This window comes from Hypanus sabinus, chromosome 10 (genome assembly GCF_030144855.1).
Source record: "Hypanus sabinus isolate sHypSab1 chromosome 10, sHypSab1.hap1, whole genome shotgun sequence".
Classification (NCBI taxonomy): domain Eukaryota; kingdom Metazoa; phylum Chordata; class Chondrichthyes; order Myliobatiformes; family Dasyatidae; genus Hypanus; species Hypanus sabinus.
In genome coordinates, this window is record NC_082715.1 from 147,054,250 (window position 1) to 147,081,447 (window position 27,198).

At 39.7% G+C, this 27,198-nt stretch overlaps 1 protein-coding gene across 1 annotated transcript in view; it reads left to right on the forward strand.

Annotated features, from left to right (window-relative positions):
* ppil2 (peptidylprolyl isomerase (cyclophilin)-like 2) overlaps positions 1-27,198 on the forward strand; it is a 286,701-nt gene that overhangs the window by 190,963 nt on the left and 68,540 nt on the right. Inside the window, exons 15-16 of the mRNA XM_059983207.1 lie at positions 4,338-4,455; positions 6,151-6,207. Of these exons, the coding sequence (XP_059839190.1) occupies positions 4,338-4,455; positions 6,151-6,207 (175 nt within the window). The remainder of the gene's footprint in view (positions 1-4,337; positions 4,456-6,150; positions 6,208-27,198) is intronic.

Here is a 27,198-nt window from a genome sequence, read left to right on the forward strand (position 1 = left end):
ATTGGAGAGGGTTCAGAGAAGATTCACAAGAGTGATTCCAGGAGTGAAAGGGTTCCCATATAAGGAACATCTGGCAGCTCTTGGGCTGTATTCCCTGGAGTTCAGGAGAATGAGAGGGGATCTCATAGAAATATTCCAAATGTTAAAAAGCCTGAACAGATTAGATATGACAAAGTTATTTCCTGTGGTAGGGGATCCTAGGACAAGAGGGCATGACTTCAGGATTGAAGGACATCCATTTAGAACTAAAATGTGGAGAAATCATTTTAGTCAGCGGGTGGTAAATCTGTGGAGTTTGTTGCCACGAGCAGGTGTGGAGGTCAAGTCACTGGGTGTATTTAAGGCAGAGATAGATAGGTTCTTGATTAGTCGGGGCATCAAAGGGTATAGACATCAAACAATACCAAATGTGGTTCCAAAGTTTTCATCCTGACAGGTGGATATAACTTGTTCTTCTTTCTGTTATTTAATTTTACTCCCATTCACCCCATTTCCTTCTATTTTTTAGTTTCTCTTGATTTCAGTTTTTTACATTCATTGAGGAGAACATGCTGTGTGTGACTATCACAAGGTACCAGGTGTTAACACAAGCTTAAATAGACTTTAGTAAGGCATTTGACAAGGTCTCGCATGGGACGCTGGTCAAGAACGTTCATTCGCTCGGCATTCAGGATGAGGTAGTATATTGGATTACACATTGTCTTTGTGGGAGAAGCCAGAGAGTGGCAGTAGAGGTTTGCCTCTCTGACTGGAGGTCTGTAACTAGTGGTGTGCTGCTGGGATCAGCTAAGAGAAGTGATTTATAAGTTTGTGGCCTAAGGCAGAAGAGTCAATTTTAGGAAACCTAGACTATGATAATTTTCAACATAGTCCCCTCCTACATGTACATACTTAGTCCAGCAGTCGTGGAGCATACGGATCCCTTCTTTGTAGAAGTGGTCCACAGCAGGGGTGATTGATAAGTCCGTGAGCTAAGGTAGAAGGAGATAAATTATTAACTTCAAACTTTCTGCATTATCATTCAAAGAGTGGAACTGTACGTGCATGTAACAAGAGCGTCTTGGACCTCCAGGTGGTCCACAGCAGGGGTGATTGATAAGTTTGTGGCCTAAGGTAGAAGGAGATAAGTTATACAGCTCTCATTACATGCACATGCAGTTCAACTCTTTGAATGAAAATGCAGAGCGTTTGAAGTTAACAACTCATCTCCTTTTACGTTAGGCCACAAACTTATTAATCACCCCATGCTGTGGACCACTTCTGGAGGTCCAAGACGCTGACTTCTACAAAGAAGGGATCCGTATGCTCCACAACTGCTGGACTAAGTGTGTAAATGTAGGTAAACTAAATGTGCTAGGTTTTCTAAAATCGACTCCTCCTACCCTAGGCCACAAACTTATCAATCACCCCTGGTATATCAATGATCTGGATGTTAATGTGGTTAACTGGATCAGCAAATTTGTCGATGACACCAAGATTGGAGGTGTAGTGGACAGTGAGGAAAGCTTTCCTGGCTTGCAAAGGGATCTGCATCAGCTGAAAAAATGGGCTGAAAAATGGCAGATGGAATTTAATGCAGAGAAGTGCAAGGTTTTGCCCTTCAGAAGGACCCGGTAGGTCTTACACAGTGAATGGTAGAGCACTGAGGAAAATGGTAGAACAAAGGGATCTGGGAATACAGGTCTGAAATTCATTGAAAGTGGCATCACAGGTAAAAAGGGTTATAATGAAAGCTTTTGGCACATTGGCCTTCATAAGCTAATGAATTGTGTACTGGAGATGGGATGTTATGTTGAAGTTGTATAAGACATTGGTGAGACCTAATTTGAAGTATTGTATGCAGTTTTGGTCACCTGTGTTGTAAGAATTACCTCTTGTAACAATGATCAGTGAGGCACAGAGATATTTACCGACAAGTGCCTTTATTGTTTAAAAGAACAAGTACATGAACTCATACACTAAATACCTTGTGTGCACACCCGCTTAGTATCCCTAACTCTTCTGAATAGTCAAAGAATAGCAAAGGTATTACCCAGGCAAAAGAGTTTCTGCTGGCCAGGCGTTCCTCATAGTCCCGATTCACTCACCACTTGTTTCACGCAAGGTCGCTCACGCTTGTATCTGCGATGGTTATTCTTCGAAGTGATTGCTACAGCACACCGGCATCCACTTTTATATCCAATCCTTATCAATTCAAATATTGCATTCCAGTGTCATTGGCCGCAGGTCATGTGTCTGTCCTTTAACATCTTGTTATTGGCTCTGCTCCAAGCCAGCATCTATTTATTGCTCTCTTCCCATCAAGTGACAATCAATAATTTATGCCTCTGTTCTCAATCAGCAACGAGCTGGAATCACACCAGGCAGGCATCAACCCCAACATCTACAACCTGCATGTTATATCCAACCAAAGAACCTCTCACAAATAACTTCTTATTTGGAAATGATCTCCAGTCCAGCAAATTACCTGAAATATCATTGTGTCTTTTTTAAAAAGTTGATCAAGCCGAGCATGTCAGACTCACAAAATGGAGAATTGAAAATGGAGCCTCCATCCCCAAGTACACACCAAGAACAAAGACAATTAGTCTGTCTGCTTCCATTGTCCTTGATTCATTTGAATTCACTGATTTATATAATGTAGTCCTTTCTGGCCAACACCTACCTAGAGGAAAGATGTAAACAAGGTTGAAAGAGTTCGGAGAAAATTTACAAGGATGTTTGCTGGGTCTGGAGGACCTGAATTATAAGGAAAATTTGAAGAGGTCAGGACTGTATTCTTCAGAACATAGAAGATTGAAAACAGAGTTGATAGGGGTATATATAGGGTAAATGCAACCAGGCTTTTTCCACTGAGGTTGGGTGGGACTACAACTCATGATCATGGGTTAAGGGTGAGAAGTTTAAGGGGAACACGAGGGGGAAACTTCTTCACTCAGAGGATCGTGAGAGTGTGGAATGAGCTGCCTGCACAAGTGGTACATGCGAGCTCAATTTCAACGTTCAAGAGAAATTTGGATAGGTACATGAGTAGTCAGGGTATGGAGGGCATTGATCCCAGTGGAGGTCAATGGAGTAGGCAGTTTAAATGGTTTTGGTATGGATTACTGTAGATGGACCATAGGGCCTGTTTCTGTACTGTACTTCTTTTGACTGTAGAATCATAATTTTTTTCTTTGAATCATAAATTTGTTACAGCAAAGAGGCCAATCATTAAAGTGTCAGTATTCTAACAATTTGGAATGTAATTATTGTTTTGCTAATGGTGTGCATGCACAAAGGACTCATTTATCTTGTATGCTGACATAGCTCGCAATTGCAGCAATTTGTGGCCTATTATAGCCTCACTTACAGACAAATTATGCAAGGCCAGCCTGTAGTCTCGGCAGACCCATAATTGCCTTGTGTTGAAGCAGAGGATCCATCTTACTTGCCTGAAGCAACCCTGACTCCAACAGTGAGACCTACATGTGAAGGGGCTTCCATGGACACAAAGGAATGTCCACACCTGAAATGCCACTGAAAACATTAACAGCTGACAAAGTTGCACCAGTGAAGTAGCGGGTGTCAAAGATGTTTGATTTATTTCATAGTTTGAGGTATGTTAGTAAAACGGAACTAAATAAGTTTCAGAAATAATTCTAAAGTCTCTCGAAGTCTGTAACTTTGCAGACAGCCACAAAATTCACTGCTGTTGAAACACACAGCAGCAAATTTTTCATAATGCCTTGTGGCATCAGGTGAAATCTTGCCTGAGTATTCTGTATCATTACTGTACTCCCAATTGCCATCATTTTAATTTGGTGAACTGATCCCATAATTAAAGGGGAGAAAAGCATGATCAGTCTTGTGAATGTAATAACACCGAGGATACAAGTGCTACTTTTTGAACAGTGCAGCAGTCACCGTAACACTGGAAGAAAAATATTTTCCAAGTTTCTACTTGTGGTTGTTAGTGTTAGATCACATTGGTGTGTGTAGAATTGATAAGATTCCTACAATCAAACACCAAATTGGAATGTTTTTCAATTATACAGCCGGAAACAAAAACAAACACATTTAAAAATTAAAGGACTCTAAATTATTTTTGCACTGCAATGCCATATCCATTAAAATTGTTGGTCAACAGAAGGATGTATGTTGCTTCAGGCAGTTTTTGTGTTCAGAAAGTGAAAATATTTTACATTGATTTATGAGCAATTGTACAAAATTATCCAACTGCCTCAGTCTTGCTTCTAATCGATCCATTCTGTGCTGATACCCAGCAGTGCCTGTGTGTAGATAGCAGATATAGAGAAGGACTTCACATTGACGGTTCTTGTTCTTTATACTTTCAGGTGGTGAGTCGTACTGGGGGAAACCTTTCAAAGATGAGTTCAAGCCCAATCTCTCCCATGCAGGTCGAGGCATCCTCAGTATGGCTAACTCTGGGCCCAACACAAATAAGTCACAATTGTAAGTGACATTATTCCCTGAAGCATGTAGGAAAGTAAGACAGTTACAAATATTTGAGTTACTCTACAAATATTTTATTATATTTATTGAGAGCAATACATGTGTAAAATTTTCTTCCTGAATTTTTATTTAAAGGATTTAGAACTTTCACTCTAAAGGGAAAACATACTTAAGTATTCTGGTCTTTATTGAAACTAAGGCTTTATAATTTTTGCGGATGAGTCACTCCAACTTCACATCCACTATGCAGAATTTCAATTCACTGCATGCTTTGAAATTCAATTCAAATCACACAGACTCCTAGATGCAGGCCGAAAAAATACTTCCCATAACTTGAATTTTGTTAACTGATGCATTGAATATTGCTTGTTAAGTTTTTTCAACGTGATATGATTTCATTTCAGTCTCCTGAATTTGCACTCAGTGACCACTGTATTAGGTAACTCCTGTAATAAAGTGTCTATTGAATGTAAGGATGTGGTCTTCTCTGACTTCTTTCTAACAAGACATTTTTGCCCACCCAACTGCCGTTCACGGAATGTTTTTTTTGTTTTTTTGCGCCATTCTTTGTAAAGTTGTGCATGAAAATCCCAAGAGATCAGCAGTTTCTGAGATACTTAAACCACCCCGTCTGGCACCAATACACATTCCATGGTGAAAGTCACTTAAATCACATTTCTTCCCCATTCTGGTGTGAACAACTGTACCTTTTGACCATGTCTGCATGCTTTAATGCATTGAGCTGCCGCTACATGATTGGCTGCTTATATATTTGCATTAACAAGTAGGTGCACAGGTGTGGCTAATAAAGTGGCCACTGAGAGCAGAAAATGAGCAAATGGTATTTCCTGAGAGAAGAGGTTATCTAAAGCATTGCACATGGGCAGTTGGTCAACTTTGGAGAAAGATTGGAGAAGATACTGTCTTCTGAACAAAGAAACTGTAATGCTGGCTGAGAGGAATTGGGAACAGAGAGAACTAAAAAAAACAAGCAACTATATTTTGATGCACAATATTTGTATGGTGCAAATATGTTGTAGTGATTATGTAGATCTTACTTCTATTTTTAAGTAGGAAGCCATGATCTAGAAATCCAAATTAAAGTTCCCATTTAATTATATGCTTTACTCATAATACTTGAAAAAAATTAACTTAATATATAACCACAGAATTCTCTCGATGCAAAGAAATGTATTTTTTCATTGCATTTCCCATTTTTCAATCTATTTAGAAGTGACTTAATTGCTGTGTCTCCATATCTTCCTTAAAATAGATAATTGGAAATCATTGTCATGCTATTAAATTTTGAAGAACCAAATCCTGATGTTAAATATCCATATGTTATGTATATACATATTAATACGTTTTCACCATTTCTTTATGATAAACTAAGTGAAAGCCTTGTTAAATAACCACCAGTACTGGCCTTAATAAAATGTTGGTTTACTGTTAAAATACATGTTTATCTTCCTACCTATGGTTTGTGTTCTTTCTACAGAACTTTAGATTTGAAAATAAAATTATTATTTATGTTAAGTTGTGCTTTTGCTTTAATTTTAGCTTCTTGGTTCTCATATATAGGAACTGTTAACTATTTAAGGCCCAAATAAAGTAGCTCTGCAACTTAATAGGTTAACTTCTATCAGTAGTCATTCCCAAAAGCAGATTCTTATAATTGGCTTTCTGTTTTCTCAGCTTCATTACTTTCCGCTCATGTGTCTACCTGGACAAGAAACACACAATCTTTGGAAGGTAAGTTATATTAGATATTATCTCCATATGGCAAAGGATATGTGAAAGGGTTTAAAAGAAAAACTGCCACTATTGGAAGTTCACAGTAGATTGGTCAGAATTAGTGAGGAGAAAGGACAAACTTTATCGGTGTGACTTTTTACAAATAAAGATATTCTTAGTTTTCTGTTTGAGTACAAGAAATGCCTCAGTGATGCCTGATTTCTCCATCCTTTCGTTTAATTTTTACATTAATGTTCACCATGAATTAGAGGGCCAAGGCAGGAAAGGAAATGTGTCAGTGCTCCTCTTTACTCTCATACGACACTCCATTAATTTGTATCAGAGATTGGTTTATTTATTTGTAACCATGCCCAAATAAGTTTAAAATCATTCCTTAGCCAGCTATTGCCAAAGCCCCTCAAAAATTCTGCAGGCATTGTGACTATGAAACTGGAAATTTGGTCTTAACTTTTATGTTGGACTAGATAAATAACGTTTTTGCTGAGAAATAGAGGTGCTCATACTAAAAGTGAATAAAATCTTACTGTTCCATTTAACATTTTGTAGGAAACCCAAGTAACTGTTAAACCACATGGGTTTCAGTTCTAAATCCTTGAATCTTCCATCCAATGAGATACCTAACATGAGCACTCGGATTTGTTCTATATATGCTGAATTGCAAATATATTATTTTATAATATATTAAAAAATTTTTTAGCAAAAATGGATGTAGTTTCAAACTCATCTGTTTTTTCAGTCGCTTTTTTTTATTTATTCATTTACAGGTGTTGTCATTGCCAGCAAAGCCAGCATTTATTGCCCACCTCTAGTTGCCCTTGAGAAGGTGGTGATGAGTTGCCTTATTGAATCACTGCAGTTCTCTGGTATCTGCTGTTCTTGTCCTTCTAGATGATAGTGGTCATGGGTCTGGAGGTGCTGCCTTTGGTGTGTTGTTGCAGTGCATCTTGTAGATAGTGCACACTGCAGCAACTGTTCGTCAATGGTGCAGGGATTGGTTGCTTGTGGAAAGGGTACCAATCAAGTAGGCTGCCTTGTACTGGATGGTGTCATGGTTCTTGAGTGTTGATGGAGCTGCACTCATCCAGGTGAGTGGCGAGTATTTCATTACACTCCTGACTTGAGCCTTGTAGGTGGTGGATAGGCTTTGGGGAGTCAAGAGGTAAGTTACACTCCACAGGATTCCTAGCCTTTGACCTGCTCTGGTAGCCGTGATGTGTATATGGCTAGACCAGTTTAGTTTCCTGTCAATGGTAACCCCCAGGATGTTGACAGTAGGGGATTCAGTAATAGTGATGCCACTGAATGTCAAGGGGCAATGGTTAGAGCCTCTCTTGTTGGAGATGGTCATTCCCTGGCACTTGCGGAGCTCGAATGTTACTTGCCACTTGTCAGCCCAAGCCTGGATATTGACCAAGTCCTGCTGCACTTGGGTATGAACTGCTTCACTATCTGAGGAGTCATGAATGGTGCAGAAAATGATGCAGTCATCGGCAAATATCCCCACTTCTGACCTTATGACGGAAGGAAGGTCATTGATGAAACAGCTGAAGATGGTTGGTCCTAGGGCACTTCCCTGAGAAACTCCTGCAGTGATCTCCTGACGATGAGATGATCGATCTCAAACAACCATAAACATCTTCCTTTGTGCGAACTATGATCCCAACCAGCGGAGGGTTTTCCCACTAATTCAGATTGACTCCATTTTACCTTGATGCCATACTTGATCAAATGCTGCTTTGATGTTGAGGGCTATCATTCTTACTTCACCTCTGGTATTTAGCTCTTTGGTCCATGTTTCGACCAACGAGGTGATGAAGTCAGGAGCTGGGTGGCATTGACAGAACCCAAACTGGGCACCTGTAAGCAGGTCGTTTGTCTAATGAGACTCCACGAAGACAGAATAAACTTCTCATCGAATTACGAAATCCAATGGTTGTATACTATATTTCAAATTGTATTTGTGTCAATGGACTCTATGTGTCCAGATGAGGAAAATTGTTCCATCATTTATCCCTGGAAATGATTGGCCCAAGTGAATCCGGACTCTATTTCTGGTTCATCAACAAGAGTTGTAAAGATGTTAGTAGCTAATTATAGATTTCAAAGTTCCCTTATCCCCAAATCTGCTTTAAAATGGTCTACATTCAGCTTTCAAATAAAGCAAATGCCAAACTTTTACTCAAGACCCTCCAATCTTTTAGCACAAATTTAGACCACACCTTGTCATTATTTCTGACCTGTGTACTCTCCTTTGTGTTCTTTCACTGTACCATGATTTTAATTCCTTGTTCTTCTTTTCTGATCCCCAGTATATAACCAAATCCTTAGCCTGATTGGCATCTCTCCCTTAACCTGCTGTCATTCTATTGCTTTACTGTTTGGTGTGCACGCGAATGCCTGAGGGTAGAGTGAGCATTGCTCTGTCCCTGGTGTTGAACCTTACCAATGTTTTGGTTTTGAGTAGTTGGAATTTGCTATTTGTTTCTCACTGCTGATGTTCTCTGTAATTTACTCTACTACATAAACACAAATAATTTTAATGAGACCTGGTTAGTTAATCAACCACGGTAAGCTGCCCCTGCTTTGTACTTAAGTGATCAAATTCAGGGGTAGTTAATGGGAATGTGAAGAGAATAAAATGGGATTAGTGTAAATGTGCCCTTGTGGTAAGTGTGAACTCCTTGAACTGAAGGACCAGTTTCTGCACTATCTATCTGTAGGACTATTCAGAATCAGAGTAATTTTAATTTTATTAAATTGGTCCATCACATTATAGAGGCAGACAATTGGCTGCTTTATGCCGCGGATGTGCGCTGGTCATTGTGCCTACTGCACATTTGCTGTGATCCACTGATTCCATATTTTCAAAGGTCCAATTTAATGTCAGAGAAAAGTGTACAATATACATTCTGAAATGCTTTTTCAACACACAACCATTTGTTATCGTCTTTCTCTATAAGGCAGGGGACTGCTCAAATCAAATAGATCCAATGGCCAAAACAAACTGGACCTAAGCTTGAGGACTGTTCTTTTTAATGTGTGACATAAGCTGAAACTAATAAATATACACAAGGAAATCTGCATATGCTGGAAATTCAAACAACAACACACACAAAATGCTGGTGGAACGCAGCAGGCCAGGCAGCATCTATAGGGAGAAGCACTGTTGACATTTCGGGCCGAGAATAAATATACTATGTTTTTAATATATTTTACATTATTTCTTTATGGTAAAATAAGTTCTTATCAAGCTTAAGACCATTGTTAGAGGGAAGGATGACGTTTTGGCCCGGAGCTCTAATAGGTTGGCAGTATTCCAGTAGACTTTCCTCCAGGCACTGCCCAAGAGGTCCCTCTCGCCTCCCCATCCCTCTTTCTGACCTGCCTGACTGAAGATCAACTCCCAGCCTTGCGTCCTTTGTGTTCTCTCTCAGGTCATCAACAAAAGAAGCTCTTACACTGGATATGGTACACAGACTGGCACCCAACAGTGATATCAAGTGGCACCAATTTTTAATTTATTCATAAACAGTTGGTCTGACTCTAGGACTCAAGTGTTTTTTTTACCCAACACATCAGAATCAGGTTTATTATCACCGCACGTCTCATTCCTGTGCGCCCTCTTGTCACCACCCACGATTCTACCAACAGTGGTTGTTTTGTCAGCAAATTTATAGATGGTATTTGAGATATGCCTAGCCACACAGTCATGTGTATATAGAGAGTAGAGCAGTGGGCTAAGCACACACCCCTGAGGTGTGCCAGTGTTGATTGTCAGTAAGGAGGATGTATTATCACCAATCTGCATTGATTGTGGTCTTCCAGTTAGGAAATTGAGGGTCCAATTGCAGAGGGAGAGGCAGAGGACCAGGTTCTGCAACTTCTCAATCAGGATTGTGGGAATGATGGTATTAAATGCTGAGCTATAGTAAATGAACAGCATCCTGACGTAGGTGTTGGTGTTGTCTAGATGTTGAAAATCGCATGGAGAGCCATTGAGATTGTGTCTGCTGTTGGCCTATTGTGGATTAAGCAAAATGCAATGGGTCCAGTTCCTTGCTGAGGCAGGAGTTCAGTCTAGTCATGACCAACCTCTCAAAGCATTTCATCACTGTCGATGTGAGTGCTACCGGGCGATAGTCATTAAGGCAGCCCACATTATTCTTCTTAGGCTCTGGGACCTGGAGGAACCTCTGACATCAGCCAGTCTAACACAAAACTTGTGATGTGCAGCAGCAATTTAGCCCATCTCCCAAAAAAGATGAAAACAAGAGTCTGGAGGAGAGTTGTCAGGCTACGGGACGGATATTGATCAGTCAGTAAGAAGTGCCAGATGGCCTTTAGTCATGATGATTGTGACCATGCATTTTGGGAGAACTAAGGATTGATATACACAATAAATGGTGGGGCTGTGTAAGTTTTCTGCAACAGTGGAGCATTGGTATATGAGTCCAAGGATCCCAGAAGGTAACAACATATAGAAATGGTTGAGGGGGCATATTGGACATTGATCATGGCATGGCATGGGCTGCAAGTTATGGGACAAATGTATAAAACATTGAAGTGCTGTGCTCAAGTTAACATGAGAAAAGAGATTCAGCAGGATGGTGCCTACATTAAAGCATTTAAGTCATGAGGAGACCCTGGATGGGTTGGGTTTGTTTTCTTTGAAGCAGAGGAGACTGAGGGAGGAGCTGATTGAGGGAAATAGATACAATTGTTGGTTAGAAACTTCTCATAAAAGCAGATTGCACAGGTTTAGAATAAGGACTAGATGATTTGGAGAGGATCTGAGTAAGAGTTTTTCCTCCCAGAGAGTGGTAGAGTCTGGAGTGCACTACATGAGAGGGTGGTGGAGGCAGGGACTCTCACACAATGTAAGTTTATTCAATGAGCCCTTTAATCATCAGGGTAGAAAGGTATGGACAAGTGCTTGGAAATGGAACTAGTTTCAGCAGGCTCTTGGTAGAGGTAGTGGTGGGAATTGAACCACAATTGGTGATTGTTGGTTGGTACTGTAAAGTATAATTGTTGTCTTTTTGGAGTATGTGGGATCTTCTACTCGTATCAGTAAGAGTTGAAAATATCCTTGAATACTCCTGCTAGTTGGTTGGCACAGGTTTTCAGAGCCTTACCAGATATCCCATCGGGACCTTCTCCCTTGCGAGGGTTCACTCTCTTTAATTAGATGAGCACTTAAAAGTTCAAGCTGTACACCACGTGCCAGCAGAAGCAAAGAGCATTTATAGTTACTTAATAGACACTGTGGGCTGAAGCACCAGATTCCATGCTCTTTGACTAAAATATTTCAAAGTATTCAACATTAAGAAGGACAAGCAAAAAGGAAAATGAGGTGTGATATTGCTCAAAGTAAAGGATGATGTCAGTACAGTAAATAAAGAGACTTGGCTTAGAAGCTCATGGTATAGAATTATACCATGAGACAAATGTCTATCAGTGTATTTTATAAACCTACCAATCCCCACGGCTATATTGACTATACCTCTTCCCACCTCGTCTCCTTTAAAAATATTATTCCCTTTTACCAGTTCCTTTGTCACCGCCACATCTGTTCCCCAATGAGGCTTTCCTTTCCAGGGTATCAGAGATGTCCTCCTCTTTTAAAGAATGGGGTTTTTCTTCCTCCACCATCAATGCTGTCCTCACCCACATCGCTTCCATTTTCCCAGATGTCTGCACCCACCTCATCTTCCCATCACATTAACAGTCACATCACAATCCTCTTATCCTCACCTGTCACACCATGCGCATGGTATCTCTACATTTGAGAGATTCCGATCCTCATTCCCATTCTGACATGGTTTCTGAGGCTACTCTCAGGTTGGAGGAGCAACCTGAGGAGCATTCAGTCTAGGCAGCCTCCAACCTCAAAGAACACCTCACAAGTAACTTCTTTGGAAATTATCTCTAGTTCCACAGATTACCTGAAGCAGCATTGTTTCTACTTTAAAACACAGTAAGCAAAGCAACTCACAAAATGGAGGAGGTCAAAAAGCTCCCCAAAATGTCAGCCTCCATCTCCAAGCACGTGGCAGGAACAAAGGGAATTGATCTGTCTGCTTCCACTGTCCTTGACCCATTTGAGTTTGACAATTTCTTCCATATTCTAAATCCACCATGGCCAACAAATGGGGGCTGTTTTCTTGGGTCTCTGAATAGTAATTATGATGAATGATGGTGTAAGTTAGGAAGTCAGAGGTTGTGAAGGAGCTTTAATCAACATATAGAGCAGTTAAGTTAAACTGGTACTAACTGTGGATGATGAATTCCCAGAATATTTATAAGTAGATTTCTAGATTGGTATGTTGAGGAACCAACTTTGTCAGGCAGATGGCAGAACAATAAAAAGAGATAATTTTGTTTTAATGTGGCTGCAAAGAAAGTGCCCATCAAATGATAGAATTTTCCAGTAAATTCAGAACTGATGTGATTTAATCTGTACAAAAGAAACTATAAAAGTACAAAGTGCATATTGGTGTGGTAAGATTGGAAAGCTATATTAAATATAACAATGGATAGGCAATGTCTAGTATTTGAAAAAACCATTATTTGTACACTAGATTCAACAGGAAAAGTGATCCAATCATAAATTAGAGGAAGAATTAAAATCACATTAAAATTCAGAAAAAGACATTTAATCTTCAAAAATAAGCAGCAAGCTTGAAGACTAAAAATTCAGCAAAGGATAGCCAAGGGATTGAGGAAGGAAAAAATTAGAAAATAAAAATAAGCTAGTGACAAATGAAAGTGATTATAAGAGCTTCTATCAATATTTAAAAAGGAAAAGACTAACAAGGGGAAAAGGTGGGTTCTTTAGGGACAACTGAATAACGATAAGAAATATTATAGGAATGGCAAAGGAATTAAATAAATCCACTGAATGTTTCTCAGTTTTCAGAGGAGCACTGAAGAAACCTCTCAAATATATGAAGCAATGAAGGCTGCAGTGCAACTGAGGAAATAGAAGGTAGAAATGGTAATGTAGAAATCCTACAAGTGAACTTAGTAAGCAGGAAAACTAAGTAGTTCTCGATCCTGGAGCTTTGAAAAGGGTGACTGCGGATGCTCAGGTTATTCCCTTAGAGAGCTCTTACAAATTTTGGAATGAATACTGCAGATTGGTTTATTGAAAATTAAGTTGATATTATTGTCTTCTGTATCAGAGTACAGTGAAAACTTTGTATTATCCATTCAGATCATTTAAACACTAGTGCAGTGAGGTACAGCTCAAGGCATCAGAGTTCCAAAGTTCAATTCCAGCGTCCTCTGTAGGGAGTTTATACGTCCTCCCTGTGGAATGGGTGGGTTTTCCCACACAATAAGGTGCAAGGCAGATTGTGAGGACAAGATTCCATCTTTCCAAAGATGGTTTCAATAGTCTCATAGTAGTAGGATAGAAGCTGCACTTTGAGCCTGGTGCATTCTTTCAGGCTTTTGTATCTTCACCCGACTGGGAGGAGGGAGAAAAGAGAATGTCTGGGTTGAGTTGGATCTTCGAGTATGTTGGCTGCTTTACTGAGGCAGTGAGAGGTGTTGACAGAGTCCGTGGAAGGGAGGCTGGTTCCTATCCACAACTCTCTGCAGTTTCTCATGATCCCGTGCAAAGCAGTTGCTGTACCAAGCCATGGTACATCCATGCAGATTGCTAAGGATCTAATGGGGCATGCCAAATTTACTTTGCCTTCTGAGGTACTGGTGTGTTTACTTGGTCACGGTGTCTATGTAGTTGCACCAGCGCAAACTTTCAACCCTCTGAATCTTGGCACCACTGATGAAAGTAGGAGTGTGTACACCATGCCTCTCCCCTCCTTTTCTCAATGACATGCTTTTTTTTGCAGGAAAGGTTGCTGTTATAACATCATGCCAGTAGGCTCATTTCCTTCCTGTACTCCGACTCATCTTTTTTTTTAGCCTCAGTCCATATAGTGCTATTTGTAAAGTTGTACGTGGAGTTAGAGCAGAATCTGCCATGCAGTTTCAGGGAGTAGAGCAGGGGGCTAAGGATGCAGAGTTGTGGGGCACCAGTGTTGAGGATAATCATGGTTGCTGACTCTCTTGACTGATTGTGGTCTTTTGATCAGGTAATCAAAGATCTAATTGCAAAGGAGGTGATCAGTGTCTGATCTAGGTGTTTGGAGATGAGTTTGCGTGGAATTATATTACTGAAGGCAGAGCTGTAGGTAATAAACAATAAACTTATTACAGGTTCCTGTACTTTCCCAACCTGAGATCCATGGACCTCTTGGTTAATGGTAAGGGTCCATAGCATAAAAAAAGTTGGGAGCCCTGCTCCAGTGTAAGTGCTTTTACTGTCCAGATGCTCCAGAGATAAGTTTATGGCCCAGGAGAAGGCATCTGCCACGAACTGTTTGGTGACAGGTGTATTGAAGTGGGTTGAGCTTGTCTGTGCAGCTAGCAATTGTGATTCTGCTAGTAAAGAAAAGAGGAAGAGAGCATGCAGGGAACTGTTGACCCTCTAGCCTGACACTGATGGTAGGTAAAGTACAGGAATCTATAATGTGTTATGAGATGAAGACAGTTGGAAAATAATATAATGAAGCAGAGTCAAAATAAAATTAAGAAATTAAGTATATGATTAGCTTTATTTGTTACATGCACTGCACATTGAACCATGCAGTAAAGTGAAATTGTTTTTGCACTGCCTTTTCAGGATAGTAGGCAAATGGTCCACACTAACCAGTTCTTGAGCCTGCAGTATCAACAACCTGTGTCATCCGTTTAGCTGAGGGGGCAGAGTAATATTTCTATATCTTAACTGATGACATGAAGCTAAGTGGGGATGAGAGCAGTGATAAGGATGCTAAGTGGCTTCAAGGGAATATAACTAAACTAAGTGAGCAGCTAGGCATTTTGGCAGATGGAGCAAGGTGAGGTTATCTATTTTGAGGGTTGCAACAAATAATCAGCAACTTTTAAATGGTAAGAGGTGAGATCATGGCTTTTCTTGTACACATGTCATTGAATGCTAACAAAGGTTAGGAAGACAAATGGTGTGTAACCTTTAGAGGATTTCAGTACAAGAATAAAAATGTTATTACATAGGTACTTACCTTGAAGTACTTTGTATAGCTTTCATCTCCTCAATTAAGGAGAATATATTTGCCCTGGAAGGCATGTAGTGAAGGTTCAAAAGACCAGTTCATGAATATCAGCCACACTATAAGAAAATATTATTTGGGCTTAAATTCTGCTCTTTAGAGTTTTGAAGAATGAGGGTGACTTAAGAGCTACAACTTTGATGAAGGCTATATGGGATAGGTATGAGGAATGGACTAAAATGAAGTTATTTCATCAAGATCACAACCACCTTATTGAATAGTGAGCATGATCAAAGAACTAGGTGGCCTGGACCTGCTTATATTCCATTCATCATTATGCCTGCTAGGGTCTGATTGGGCTCAGTTCAGGTCACCAGACACTACTGCAAGCACTGCTTTGCCCTTTTGTTGTATATAATTTAGAAAGACTGAAAAAAATATTTGAATGCATTCCACTGAGCTGAATAGCCATTGCCAGGAATTGAAATGTGACCTATTTGAAATACTTCTGGGTTTCAGTTACCTGAAAGCATCTCCTTACACAGGAGTAAGGCAAGTGGAGATTCTAGATGTTAAAAGGAGCAGAAGGCACATGAGGACAAAATAAATGGCCTCAGCAAGTTATTGTGATTCTGAAAGCACACCTTAAAATGACAGTGTAGCAGATTCAGCCATAATATTCAAAACTCATTCAGGATGCCCATCTTTTATAATTAATAAACTGAATAACAATCTTTGCACATAATATTATAGATGTGTTCAAATAAAACATTTGATGCAAAATTAAAATGTGGAATGCAATCTAGAACAAATTTTACAAATTGATATCATCAAGCAACAGCAGGACTTCAATTGGAAGGAAAGGCAGATGAGAAGATGGTGGTAGTTAAGGCATTCTACCTTGTTTAAGAATCTATTTTGAACTGATTCTACTCAATTCAACTGAGTAGAAATTTAGAAAATTTAAATGATAATACAGGGTAGTAATAATAAACATCTCCAATTAAAATCGAAGTAAAATGATTTAAAGAAAGATTGAAGCTTCTTTAATCTAAAAGCACAGAAGCATCTGTAGCACAATAGAGTAATAGCACAAATAAGAAAATAATAGGTATGATTCAGCAACTGTTATGGAGACATTATAAGTGATCAAGATTTGCAATTAAATTCAAGATACTTATGCTTTAAAAGAGAAGTGGTAGAGCCTGACAGTAAAGGATGAGAGCCAGGCAACTCAGAAAACAAGAAAGAGAAGTTGATGGATAGAACTGAAGTGTTGAGCTCGGGGAGGTTGTCCATTGATCATTGTCCTCATTCTGCTCTTGGTAGTGATAATGGAAGGGAAGATATAAAAGGGGACGTTAGAGGTGCATGTCAGATCATAGCAATCATGAGAACCTCGGCACATAGACAGGAAAATATTGAGCAGTAGTAGTGTGGGGGATCAGTTTTGTATCTGGGAAATGACATGTTTAACCCCATTGGTATGGGATTCAAAATATTGGTTTGTATCATTTTATCTCATCTGAATGTTCTGAGGAATTATTTTAGAGTGTATTTCCACCTCACTTCATTGTACATTGCGTTTGAGCTTAGTGATTCCTTTGTATTGTTTTAAACTTTGTGTAGATGCCATAGATGTCTGCAGCCTCAGGGCAGTGACACTGTCTATGGTGCACATTTATGTCTATTTCATCGAGGATAAGCAACTTGTTTCGTTGTATGAGCTTTCTTGATGAAATTGCCTTCCGCAAACGGAGAATTATATGTTTCTGCTATATGTGTCAACCTTTGGTGCTTAAGCAGGAGTTATTTTTAAAATTTGAAATGAATTCACTCTTTGTTCTTGTGATATTGGCTTTAAAACACTTGTGTCATTCACTTTAATGGCCCAAGCAAAATGGCAGCATTTAAAAGTGATGTGCCTTTCACTGGCAATTCAGTGAATAATGTGGCTGCCAAAACTCTTAACTGGACAAAAAATATGCTGAAGAATTCAATTTATGTAGTTTCATTTTACAAAGCCTTAATTCTTCCTTTAATGAGCTAATAATTATCAAATTCAGTTTCCATTAACTTTCTCAGAATCTGTAGATGCCAAGAAATGGTGGAGCTGGTCAGAGTTGGCAAACAGTTCCTTTCAGGGCTTCCCAAAGTTACTGCACCTCTTCCAAGATGAGTATAATGAGTGATGGAGTACTCTTCACACTCCTGGATGGAACTGTTGCAAAAGAATTCAAAAAACCTGTCACCATCTCAAACAAGATGCTCAATCAGCAGTCTGTCCTCCATTTTAAGCATCCATTATGGCAACTAATGTCAAAATGTATTGCAACAGCTTCCAAACCTACATCACTTCAGAAAAGCAAGGAGATGGTTCAAGGTGTACATAAGAGCAAACTCTGCTGCTAATAGCATATTATCTGAAACTACCCAGTTTGTAGTATATTAGTCTTGTTGGTTGCCACGTCAGGACAAGATCATCTCTAATTGCCCAGCTTTGTAGAAGTATTTTCAGCACAGAGACTACAGTCAGATAGTCAACTAGCTGAAAGACAGCTTTTATCCTGTTGACTGGTCACCTGCCCAGTCTGATAAGATAGACTCTTGATTTCAGTCTTCCCTGTTAGAACCTTGTCTGCCTGCTCTGTGCTTTCTCTGTAACTGCAATAATTTATTCTGGATTCTGTTATTGTTTTCCCTTGTACTGCCTCAATGCACTGTTGTAATGAAACAATCTGTATTGGATGGCATACAAGTATTTTACAACACTTCATGCATTTGACAATAATAAACTGATTTACCATTTTACCAGTTTACTTTTCAAATGACAATGTGGGGAAGAAAATAAATTATGGCTGTTGAACAGCACCCATAACTCCAGAATGATTGTTTTAAACATTGAGGCATAGTCTAATGATGTGAATTCCAGATGAGCTACAATGTGTTTTTCTGCCAGCTCCTGTTTATCATGGAAATTTAGTCGAGCACAAAACCTGGATCTACTAGAATTTGACACATACACTTAGTGGCCACTTAATTAGGCACACTTGCAAATATCTAATCAACCAATCATATGGCAACAACTCAATGTATAAAAGCATACAGACTTGTCAAGAGGTTCATTAGCTGCTCAGACCAAACATCAGAATGGGGAAGAAATGTGATCTAAGTAACTTTGACCATGGAATGATTGTTGGTGCCAGACAGAGTGGTTTGAGTAGCTCAGAAACTCTGATCTCCTATGATTTTTTCTAATCGGTCTCTAGCCTTTTGCAGAGAACGGTGTGACAAGAAAAAAAAACATCCAGTGAGCGGCAGTTCTATGGGGGAAAACGCCTTGTTAATAAGAGGGGTCAAAGGAGAATGGCCAGACTGGTTCAAGCTGACAGGAAAGCAACAATTAACTATAAATAACATATACCTTCTTTGTATGTTAGTTTTATGGCTTCCCAAATTACGATTGTAATAGTTAAGTTAACATATTAGTTACAGTGCTACATAGCCAGGATCCAGAGTTTGGGAGGTGTGTGCGCTCATAGCTAGGGTCAGGAAAGTGGGTAGCTGTGATTGCAATTCTGCTGTTTCCTGCCTCATTAGTAACCATTTGGTACAACCGTAATGGATGGTGAGTAAATTTAATATTCTGTCAATCTCCTCCTTGTCAGGCTGCAGTAAATTAAAAGTTGCTTGTTGTAACTAATTGAAACTCAGAAGATGAACTGCACATGGAAGTTATTATATCCATGGAGGACTTCACCCTGTACGTTGTTGCAACCCTAGTGTCATGGCTAGTGGCCTTGGATGTAACTGCATTTTTTTTATTATTCACGACGTATCCCATCGTGGATTATGAGGAATTGGTGTTATTGGAAAATGTCTTGAGAGGAGAAGTGGATGTGGAGATGGAAGAGTGAGCCAGCGAGTTGCAAAAGGAATGTCCCTTTCAAAAAGGTGAAAGGGGGGCTGGAATGGCCATGTGGAAGTTAAGGCATGGTGGATATTGGTAACAAAAATGAAGATTTTTGTGCCAGTGCAGGAAGCATTGCTACTATAGTCATCGCTGTACCAGAGATGAGGAAAGGGGACTGAAAGGGATTTTCACAATCTACTGCAAAAAGATCGAAATAGTTCACAGCTGTGCAAGCTCTGTGACCATTGTTTCGATTTTGAGAAAGTGAGTGGAATTGAAGCAATGTCATTCAATCTTCTCAGAGCCAGGACATCAGAGCTGGAGTCCCACAGCCAAAATGTCTTTAGCTGCTTCATCCATCAGAAGGTCACACAGAAGGTCCACTCGTTTCCCAGTATTCACTTACATTTACAACTCCTGAGCTGGTGAGGCAATGTAGAAACGGCATGGCAACAATGAGATGTGGACCAATAATAAGAAAGTAACATTTATACCAAAAAACCATCTGCATACTGCAACGGGTGCAGTGGCATTAGCATTGCTGATTCTCAGACCATTAGCTTCCTTGGGTCATCACTTTCACTACAGAGAGACTGGACTGAGCCGGCAAATGTAGTAGCTACAAGAAGCTGAGTCTCCTGCAGTCAGTGGTTCACCTTGTGGCTTTCCTGGATCTTAGCAATATTTATCAGATGAAAATCTGAAATATGATTGAATGCTTTTAATATCTGGTTAGAGATTGGAAGAAACATGAAGTAGGTACTATAGGACCAGATGAGGCTATAATTATGTAATGCTTACAATTTTAAGCCTAGAGTTGGAAGATAGTAGGACAGAGTCCAGAAAAAAATGTGATTCTGGGCTTATAAATATGGCTTTGGAGCACACAATGAGCAAATTATAATGGAGCTTTAAAAACAAGAATTTGCACACAACTGCACAATTATGTCCAATTCTGACACTGAAGGTCTTGGGAGGGATGCAGAAGGGATTTACTGGAAAGCCTCAAAGGTAAAGGTTTTGTGTGACAGGGAAAGGTGGAGAAGCTGGGATTAGTCTCAAAAGAGCAATAAGGACTGAAACTGATACAACTAAGATACTTAAAGCGATCCAGGCAGAGCAAGTAAAAGAAACTGTTCCCTTTGATGGAGCGTTCAAAAAATGGAGGGGAGGAGATGGATTTAAAGTGATTGGCAAAAGAATCAAAGGTGACATGATTTAAAACTTGTTTCTCCATCAAGTGGTTCGCATCTCAAGTGTATTGATAGACAAGGTAGTGGAGGCAGAGTTCAAAAGGCAATATGTTTGGAAGGAACAATATTTTGTGAGTCTCTGGTGACCAACTGCACTGCTTTTGTGGAAAGTCGGCTTGGATTTGAAGGGCTGGAAAGTGGCCGCCTTTGCTGTTTCTATTCCAATAACTCATTCAATATGTGGAGCAACAGCAAAAAGCTCAGCAGTACCCACTGCACGGCAGCCAATTAATTTGGCATCTCCTACCATCCCCCTAAATAATAACACCTAGTTTCAGTATGTACAGTTTACAAAAGTAGCTAAGCAACTCACCAAAATTTCCTTCGCATCAGCTCACAAACCCACAGCTACAGCAGCCTTCAAGGTTATGGAGACCAGGTGAAAGTGAGTACCTTCATCTGCATGTCCTTTCAGGGAGCTTATCATTCTGCAGAAACATATTGCTCTTCCTTTATCATTGTTGATTTTAAGCCTGGGAACTTCCTGTTATAAAGACATTTTAAGTACCTTTTCCACAAGAGGTGTTTCAGTTTCATGTAGCAAGCTCAGTTCTGTAGCTTATATGCAGTTGGGGATGAACATTAAATTCCTGCATTGTCAGCAACACTATAGCACAAATGAATGAAGTAAAGGTTTGCGCTTCAATGCAAGTGATGTGAAGTAGGCGATAACTTTACTGGCCAACATCAATCAGAATTCCTTTCTGCTTAATTGGCTGCAAACTGAAGTAATCAGAATATAGATGATCAGTGAGAATAATAAAATACAGGCTTAATACTACAAAGTTTTCATTAAGCATAATAACAAATTACTGCGGCAAGATTCATAGCGATGGTTTGAGGACAGAGTTGGGATCAGATTAGGATTTAGGGAGAAGGATGTGGGAGAGTTAGAAATTAGGCCAGAGTCTCAACCTCTGCTCTGCATTCAAAGACCAGTGATATGGACATGGGATGAAGGATATACATGGAGAGACCAGTGAGGTCGAGAGATTGTGCCCCTTCCCTCACCCCAAGGGCAGCGAATCTACAGCAGGTTCCAGGATCAGATTTCTGTGCTGGCTGGAGGCACAAGGGTTGGTGAGCACTTAGGTATGCAAGTCAGTGAATCTAGAGTTTGGGGTCCTTATTCGTTGTCATAGGCAAATCCTGGGTTGAAGCCCAAAGGTCAATTGGAAATCCGTAAGTCGAGGCCTGATGTCCGGAATCCTGGATCTGCAAGTCTGCATGTCCACCAGGGAAGTCAAAGGCCCGATGTCTGTAAGTCCACGAGTCCACTGAGGCTGGAGGACTGTCTGTGTGTATTCATGGGTGGCAGGAAGGAACCACTTTCCTCCCACCCTGGAACTCACACTGACAGTCCTCCGAATTGCTTTGCTTTTGTTCCGTTGTGTCTGATTATCTCTTTCTCTCAGATGACTCAGTACAAAGCCCAGTCTGCCCACAGCACTGTTTTGAAGAAGTGGAGTATGCGGTGTCGTGGCAAGTATTTCACCATCAATCAACATTATTAGAATTAACTATGTGGTCGGCTATTTCATAATGGAATGAACACCTTACTGTGCTCCAATTGGCTGCCACATTTTTTACGTGACAACAGTGACCACACTTCATACACTGTTAATCACCTGTTCCCATTACCTATATGTGCCTCTTTTGGGATGCCCTGGTTTGGGATAATTGCATGCATATCCCTTTCTTTAATCACTTGCTTGCATTCAAGAACTCCACACAAAGTTCTTAGATATGTAAAGCAACATCAACCTAGGGAGAATTATCACATCTGGAGAGACTGTCGAAGCATTTTAGAATCTGATGATGGACGGTCAGTTCTGCTTCAAGTGAGTGAATGCAAGGGAAGAAGCAACAACATACAGTCTGCAAGATTCAACATTGTTTAATGTTATTTCCAGAGCCCAACTGTAAAGGAGAACAAAATAATTGTTACTCCAGATCCGATGGACCACAAAAACACACAATAAGATCAAGAACACAATACAGTCGGTCCTCATTATCCGCCAGGGATTGGTTCCGGGACCTCCCACGGATACCAAAACATGCAGATGCTCAAGTCCCTTATATAAAATGGCGTAGTATTTGCATATAACCTGCGCACATCCTCCTGTATACTTTAAATCATCTCTAGATTACTTATAATACCTAATATAAGGTAAATGCTATGTAAATAGTGGTTATACCGTAATGTTTAGGGAATATTGACAAGAAAAAAAACTGTACCTGTTCCTCTCCCTCACAACGCAAGCAGCGAACAAACGAAACGCGAGGTAAACAATGATCAAACAAGAGTAAAACTTGTACCTGTACAGTAGCTGTTACACTGTCTTGTTTAGGGAATAAGGACGCTTTGGAGGAGGCTCAATAATACTAAAGTCAGGAACTGTGGAGGTTGAGGGCTGAAGATCTTCAAGCATTGAACGTCGAGACTTCAGAATTAGCCTTTGAGGAATTGCTTTGACCATGTAATTGCTTTTTAGGAGCCATTTTTTCACAGGAACAAAGTAGCAAACGAACAAGACACTATTTAATATTAATATTAAATATATTTACAGGAACAAAGTAGCAAACGAACAAGACACTATTTAATATTAATATTAAATATATATTTAATATATATGAATGATGCTCAAACAATGAGTGGTGAAAGAGCTCTTCGGGTTTTCTTGATTTGCGGTTGGTTGAATTCGTGCATGTGGAACTCGCAGATAAGGAGGGCTGACTAGTTAAGAAAAACACAATAAATATAGCATATATACATAAGTTGATTGTAGGTTGATAAAGTGAGGCTAGGCGCAGCACATAAAATGATTGACAGGAAAAGTTAAGGCAGTGAATGGGATGAAAGTCTGAGTTAGGAGAAAGTTTAAGAAGAATGGGTTTATGCTTGTTGCACTTTAGGAGAATGGGAGGTCTCAAAGAAGTATATAATATTCTGAGGGGTTTGATAGGGTACCTGTACCTTATGCACTGTGACCAGACATTTAGATGGGAACATGAGTTTCAAGACAATGAATTGATTCAGTCCTAAATACGAATACTGACAAAACAATGCAAAGAGGCGCATCTTCTAAGAGGGACGGTTTTAATATTAAATAGGTTAAAAATTTAAATATACTAAGCTATTCTATTACAAAGTGGCAGGGATACAAGCTCAAAGTATAGCAAAGATATTGGTGAATTGTGTACATAAAGTGCTGTAAGGCAATAGAAACTGATTGCCCTTCATTCGTCACATTTACTTTATGGAAAAACTCTAAAAAGGTGACAGTTTTCTCCAACTATTTTTCAAACAGACTATGTCTTATTTGCACTCCTTGCTTCGTTTATGCCAGTTGTGCTGCTTATGGTTTTGTGCCAGAAGTGTCTATTATAAATATCAAAACATTGGTTAGCTAGTATCTTCAGTTCTATTTGATGTTGTATCGTAAAAATAATCAGTCTGCTAAGTGCTTACTGCTGTACCTATAAGGTCATCCACAACACCTTTCCTGAACGTTATTATGGGATGTAGTGAGCACTGATTGAAAATTTATATTATTGCACAAGTTCAGAAGGAAGTGTACTCCATTATTTTTGGTTGTGAACTCATCTATTCCCTGTTGTCAAAGTTTCATTGTCAGACATTACATTGAAGTTAATTCTGCTTTGCATTCGACTGCATTATTCAATCAGATTAGCAACCTGGAGTTTCTGGGTGAGAAGTTATAATTTCCTTGGATGTTGCTAAATATTTAATCAGAACTAGATATGAACAAGAATAGACTTCTCAGTGCTCTGATGCTGCTCCATCATTCAATATGATCATGGCTGATCATTATCACAAACCGTACTCTCACCTTGTACCCACACACCTTGATTCCTTTTGTGTCTGAAAACCTGGGGTCTGTGACAGTGAATTTTATAGATTCAGCACCCTGTGAGATGAAATTTATCCCTAACTTACCACCAATCTCTTGGCCTATGATCTCACTCCAGTGACTATGATTTCTTGCTCGAGTCATGGCCAAGAGAAACATCATCCCTTCATTCATTCTGTGTAAGCATGACAGAACTGTGTTAGTGTCAGTTAGATCCTTTCTTATTCTTCTAAACTCCATCAAGTGTATGTAAACCTAGTTGATCTAATCTTCATTGTGACAGCAGTGCCCTACCCAACAATCAGTCTGGTGGATCTCATTACACTCTGACAATGAGATATATCCTTTCTCAGATAAGAAAACCAAAAGCTGCACACAGTGCCGCAAGTGTGGCCTCGCCGAGGCCCGACATAATTGTAACTAGCCATCCTTGCTTCTGTGTTCAAGTCTTCTTGAAATGGTCTTGAGGGCTATCTTCTGCCTTAACTGCTCATTGTACCTGAATAGTTGCCTTCAGAGACTGGTGACCCTAGTTTCTTTTTATATCAACACTTGCCAATCTAACAAGACTTTAGTAACACACAGCCCTTCTGTTTTGCCTTCTGAAGTAGATAATGTCACATTTTTCCATATTATACTACATCTGGCATATATATATGTGTGTGTGTGTGTATTTATATATATCCACTCAGTCAACTTGACTGCCATATTGCAGTTTCTTCTTAACTTGCTGCAGTTCACAATCCCACGTAGTTGTGTGTTGTTGGCAAGCATCGAAAGATTACATTCTGTTCCCTCATCAAATCCCTGATATATACATTATGGACAGTTGAAGCCCGAGCACTACTTCCTGCAGTTACTGGGAAGTCAAAGCCGAATGGCTGAAGCCCGGACACTGGGGCTGGAGATCAGTGGCCCAGAGGCCTGTCCTGAACTTGGAATCTGTCTGTGTGGTAGGGTGCAAGGGAGGAAAGAGGCTTGTTTTGATGTTTGTTGTGTTCTGTGTCATTCTGCTGAACATTGTGGGTATGCTATCTGGCACCAGAATGTGTGGTGACAACTGCAGACTGCCCCCAGCACATCCTTAGGTATGTTAGTTGTTAACACAAACAACACATTTCAATGTATGTTCCAATGTACTTGTGATAAATAAATCTGAACCTGGATCTGACAGTCTGATGATACCCATTCATTCCCACTCTCTCGAAAAACTATTTCAATACAGTGTATTTTAACTTTTGCAGTAACCTTTCTGTAGGACTTTATCAAAGACTTTCTGAGCAGCTAACTGCACCATGACCATTGGATTTCCCTTAGCTATTGTACCAGTTGCTTCCTCAAAAAACCTCAGTAAATTTGTTAAATCGGATTTCATTTCATAAATCTATGTCGATTTTGTTTAATTCCATTTGATAGTTTCCAAGTGTCATGTTATCTCATCTTTCATAATAGCCTCCAGATTTCCCCACCACTGATGTTAAGATAACCTTTCTGAAATATTGTTTTCTTCCTCACCCCTTTTTAAATAGTACACTTACATTTGCCCCCATTTAATCAGCAGGAATTATTCCATAATCTGGTAGATTTTCAGAATCACTGAGGGAAATTTCCAGGTCCTGGGAATATATTGGCATTCAGAGCTATTAATTTTTCCCAGCACTTTCTTGTCACTAGTATTAATTTTCTTTCATTTCATTGGAGAGAATCCAAAGGAGATTCACGCAAATGATTCCAGGATTAAACAGCTTATCATATGAAGAGCCTTTGATAGCTCTGGGCCTGTGCTTACCGGAATTCAGAAGAATGAAAGGGGAATCTCATTGAAAGCTATCGAATATTGAAAGGCCTTGATAGAGTTGATGTGGAGAGGCTGTTTCCTATGACAAGGTAGTCTAAGATCAGAAGACACAGCCTCAGATTTGAGGGACATCTATTTGGAACAGGGATGAGGGATTTCTTTAGCTAGAGAATGGGGAATCTCTGAAATTTGTTGCCACAGGCAATTGTAGAGGCCGAGTCATTGGGTATGTTTAATGCATAGATTCATAATTTCTTGATTAGTCAGCATGTGAAGGGATACAGGGAGATTGGGGCTGAGGGGGAAATGGATCAGCTATGATAAAATGGTGGAGCAGACTCGATGGGCCAAATGGCCTAGTTCTGCTCTTATATCTTATGGTCCTTCATTAAATTGCAGAGCTGTGTTCTGCACACACACTTTGCTAATAAAATGAACCTTAAGAAGTGAAGTGTTCCAAAACACTTCCAGAAAATAACTTGTATCTTCTCCAAGAAGATGTATTTGTTTAATTGCTCTGCTGTTTCTTTGTTTCCCATGATGAAATGTCCTGTTTCTGGCTGTAGGGAATCTGTAGAACATTTTCTTAAATGTTTGTCAAAGATTTAATATCTTTACATCCTCTACAAAGTTACTCTTGTACTCTTTTCTTTCTTAATCAATTTCTTTTGTCAACATTTACTGAAACCTAAGCTGTTCCCAAACCTCAGGTTCCCTGCTTTGTTGACCAATCATACTTAAGTCTTCCCTGGATCAAATACTTTCCTTGATTTCTTTTGTCAGTCATGGTTAGATTGTTTAATCCTTTCCAATTTTTACACCAGGCAGGTATGTGTAACAATTGTACTTTCCTCCCTCTGTCCCATAAATATGTGTTACTGTCCATCTATTGTCTTGCTGTTGAATGGTGCTTCCCGTTGGCAACTCTTCTGTTTTTCATTGTTTTGAGTTGGGATCCTAGTTCTGGATTGATTCACTTCACTAGCCTATGCTGACTCTCGGAACAGTTGCATGATTTGCATTTCCCACTTGCCCTACATTTTCCTACAACTTCCCTTTCTTTCCTACT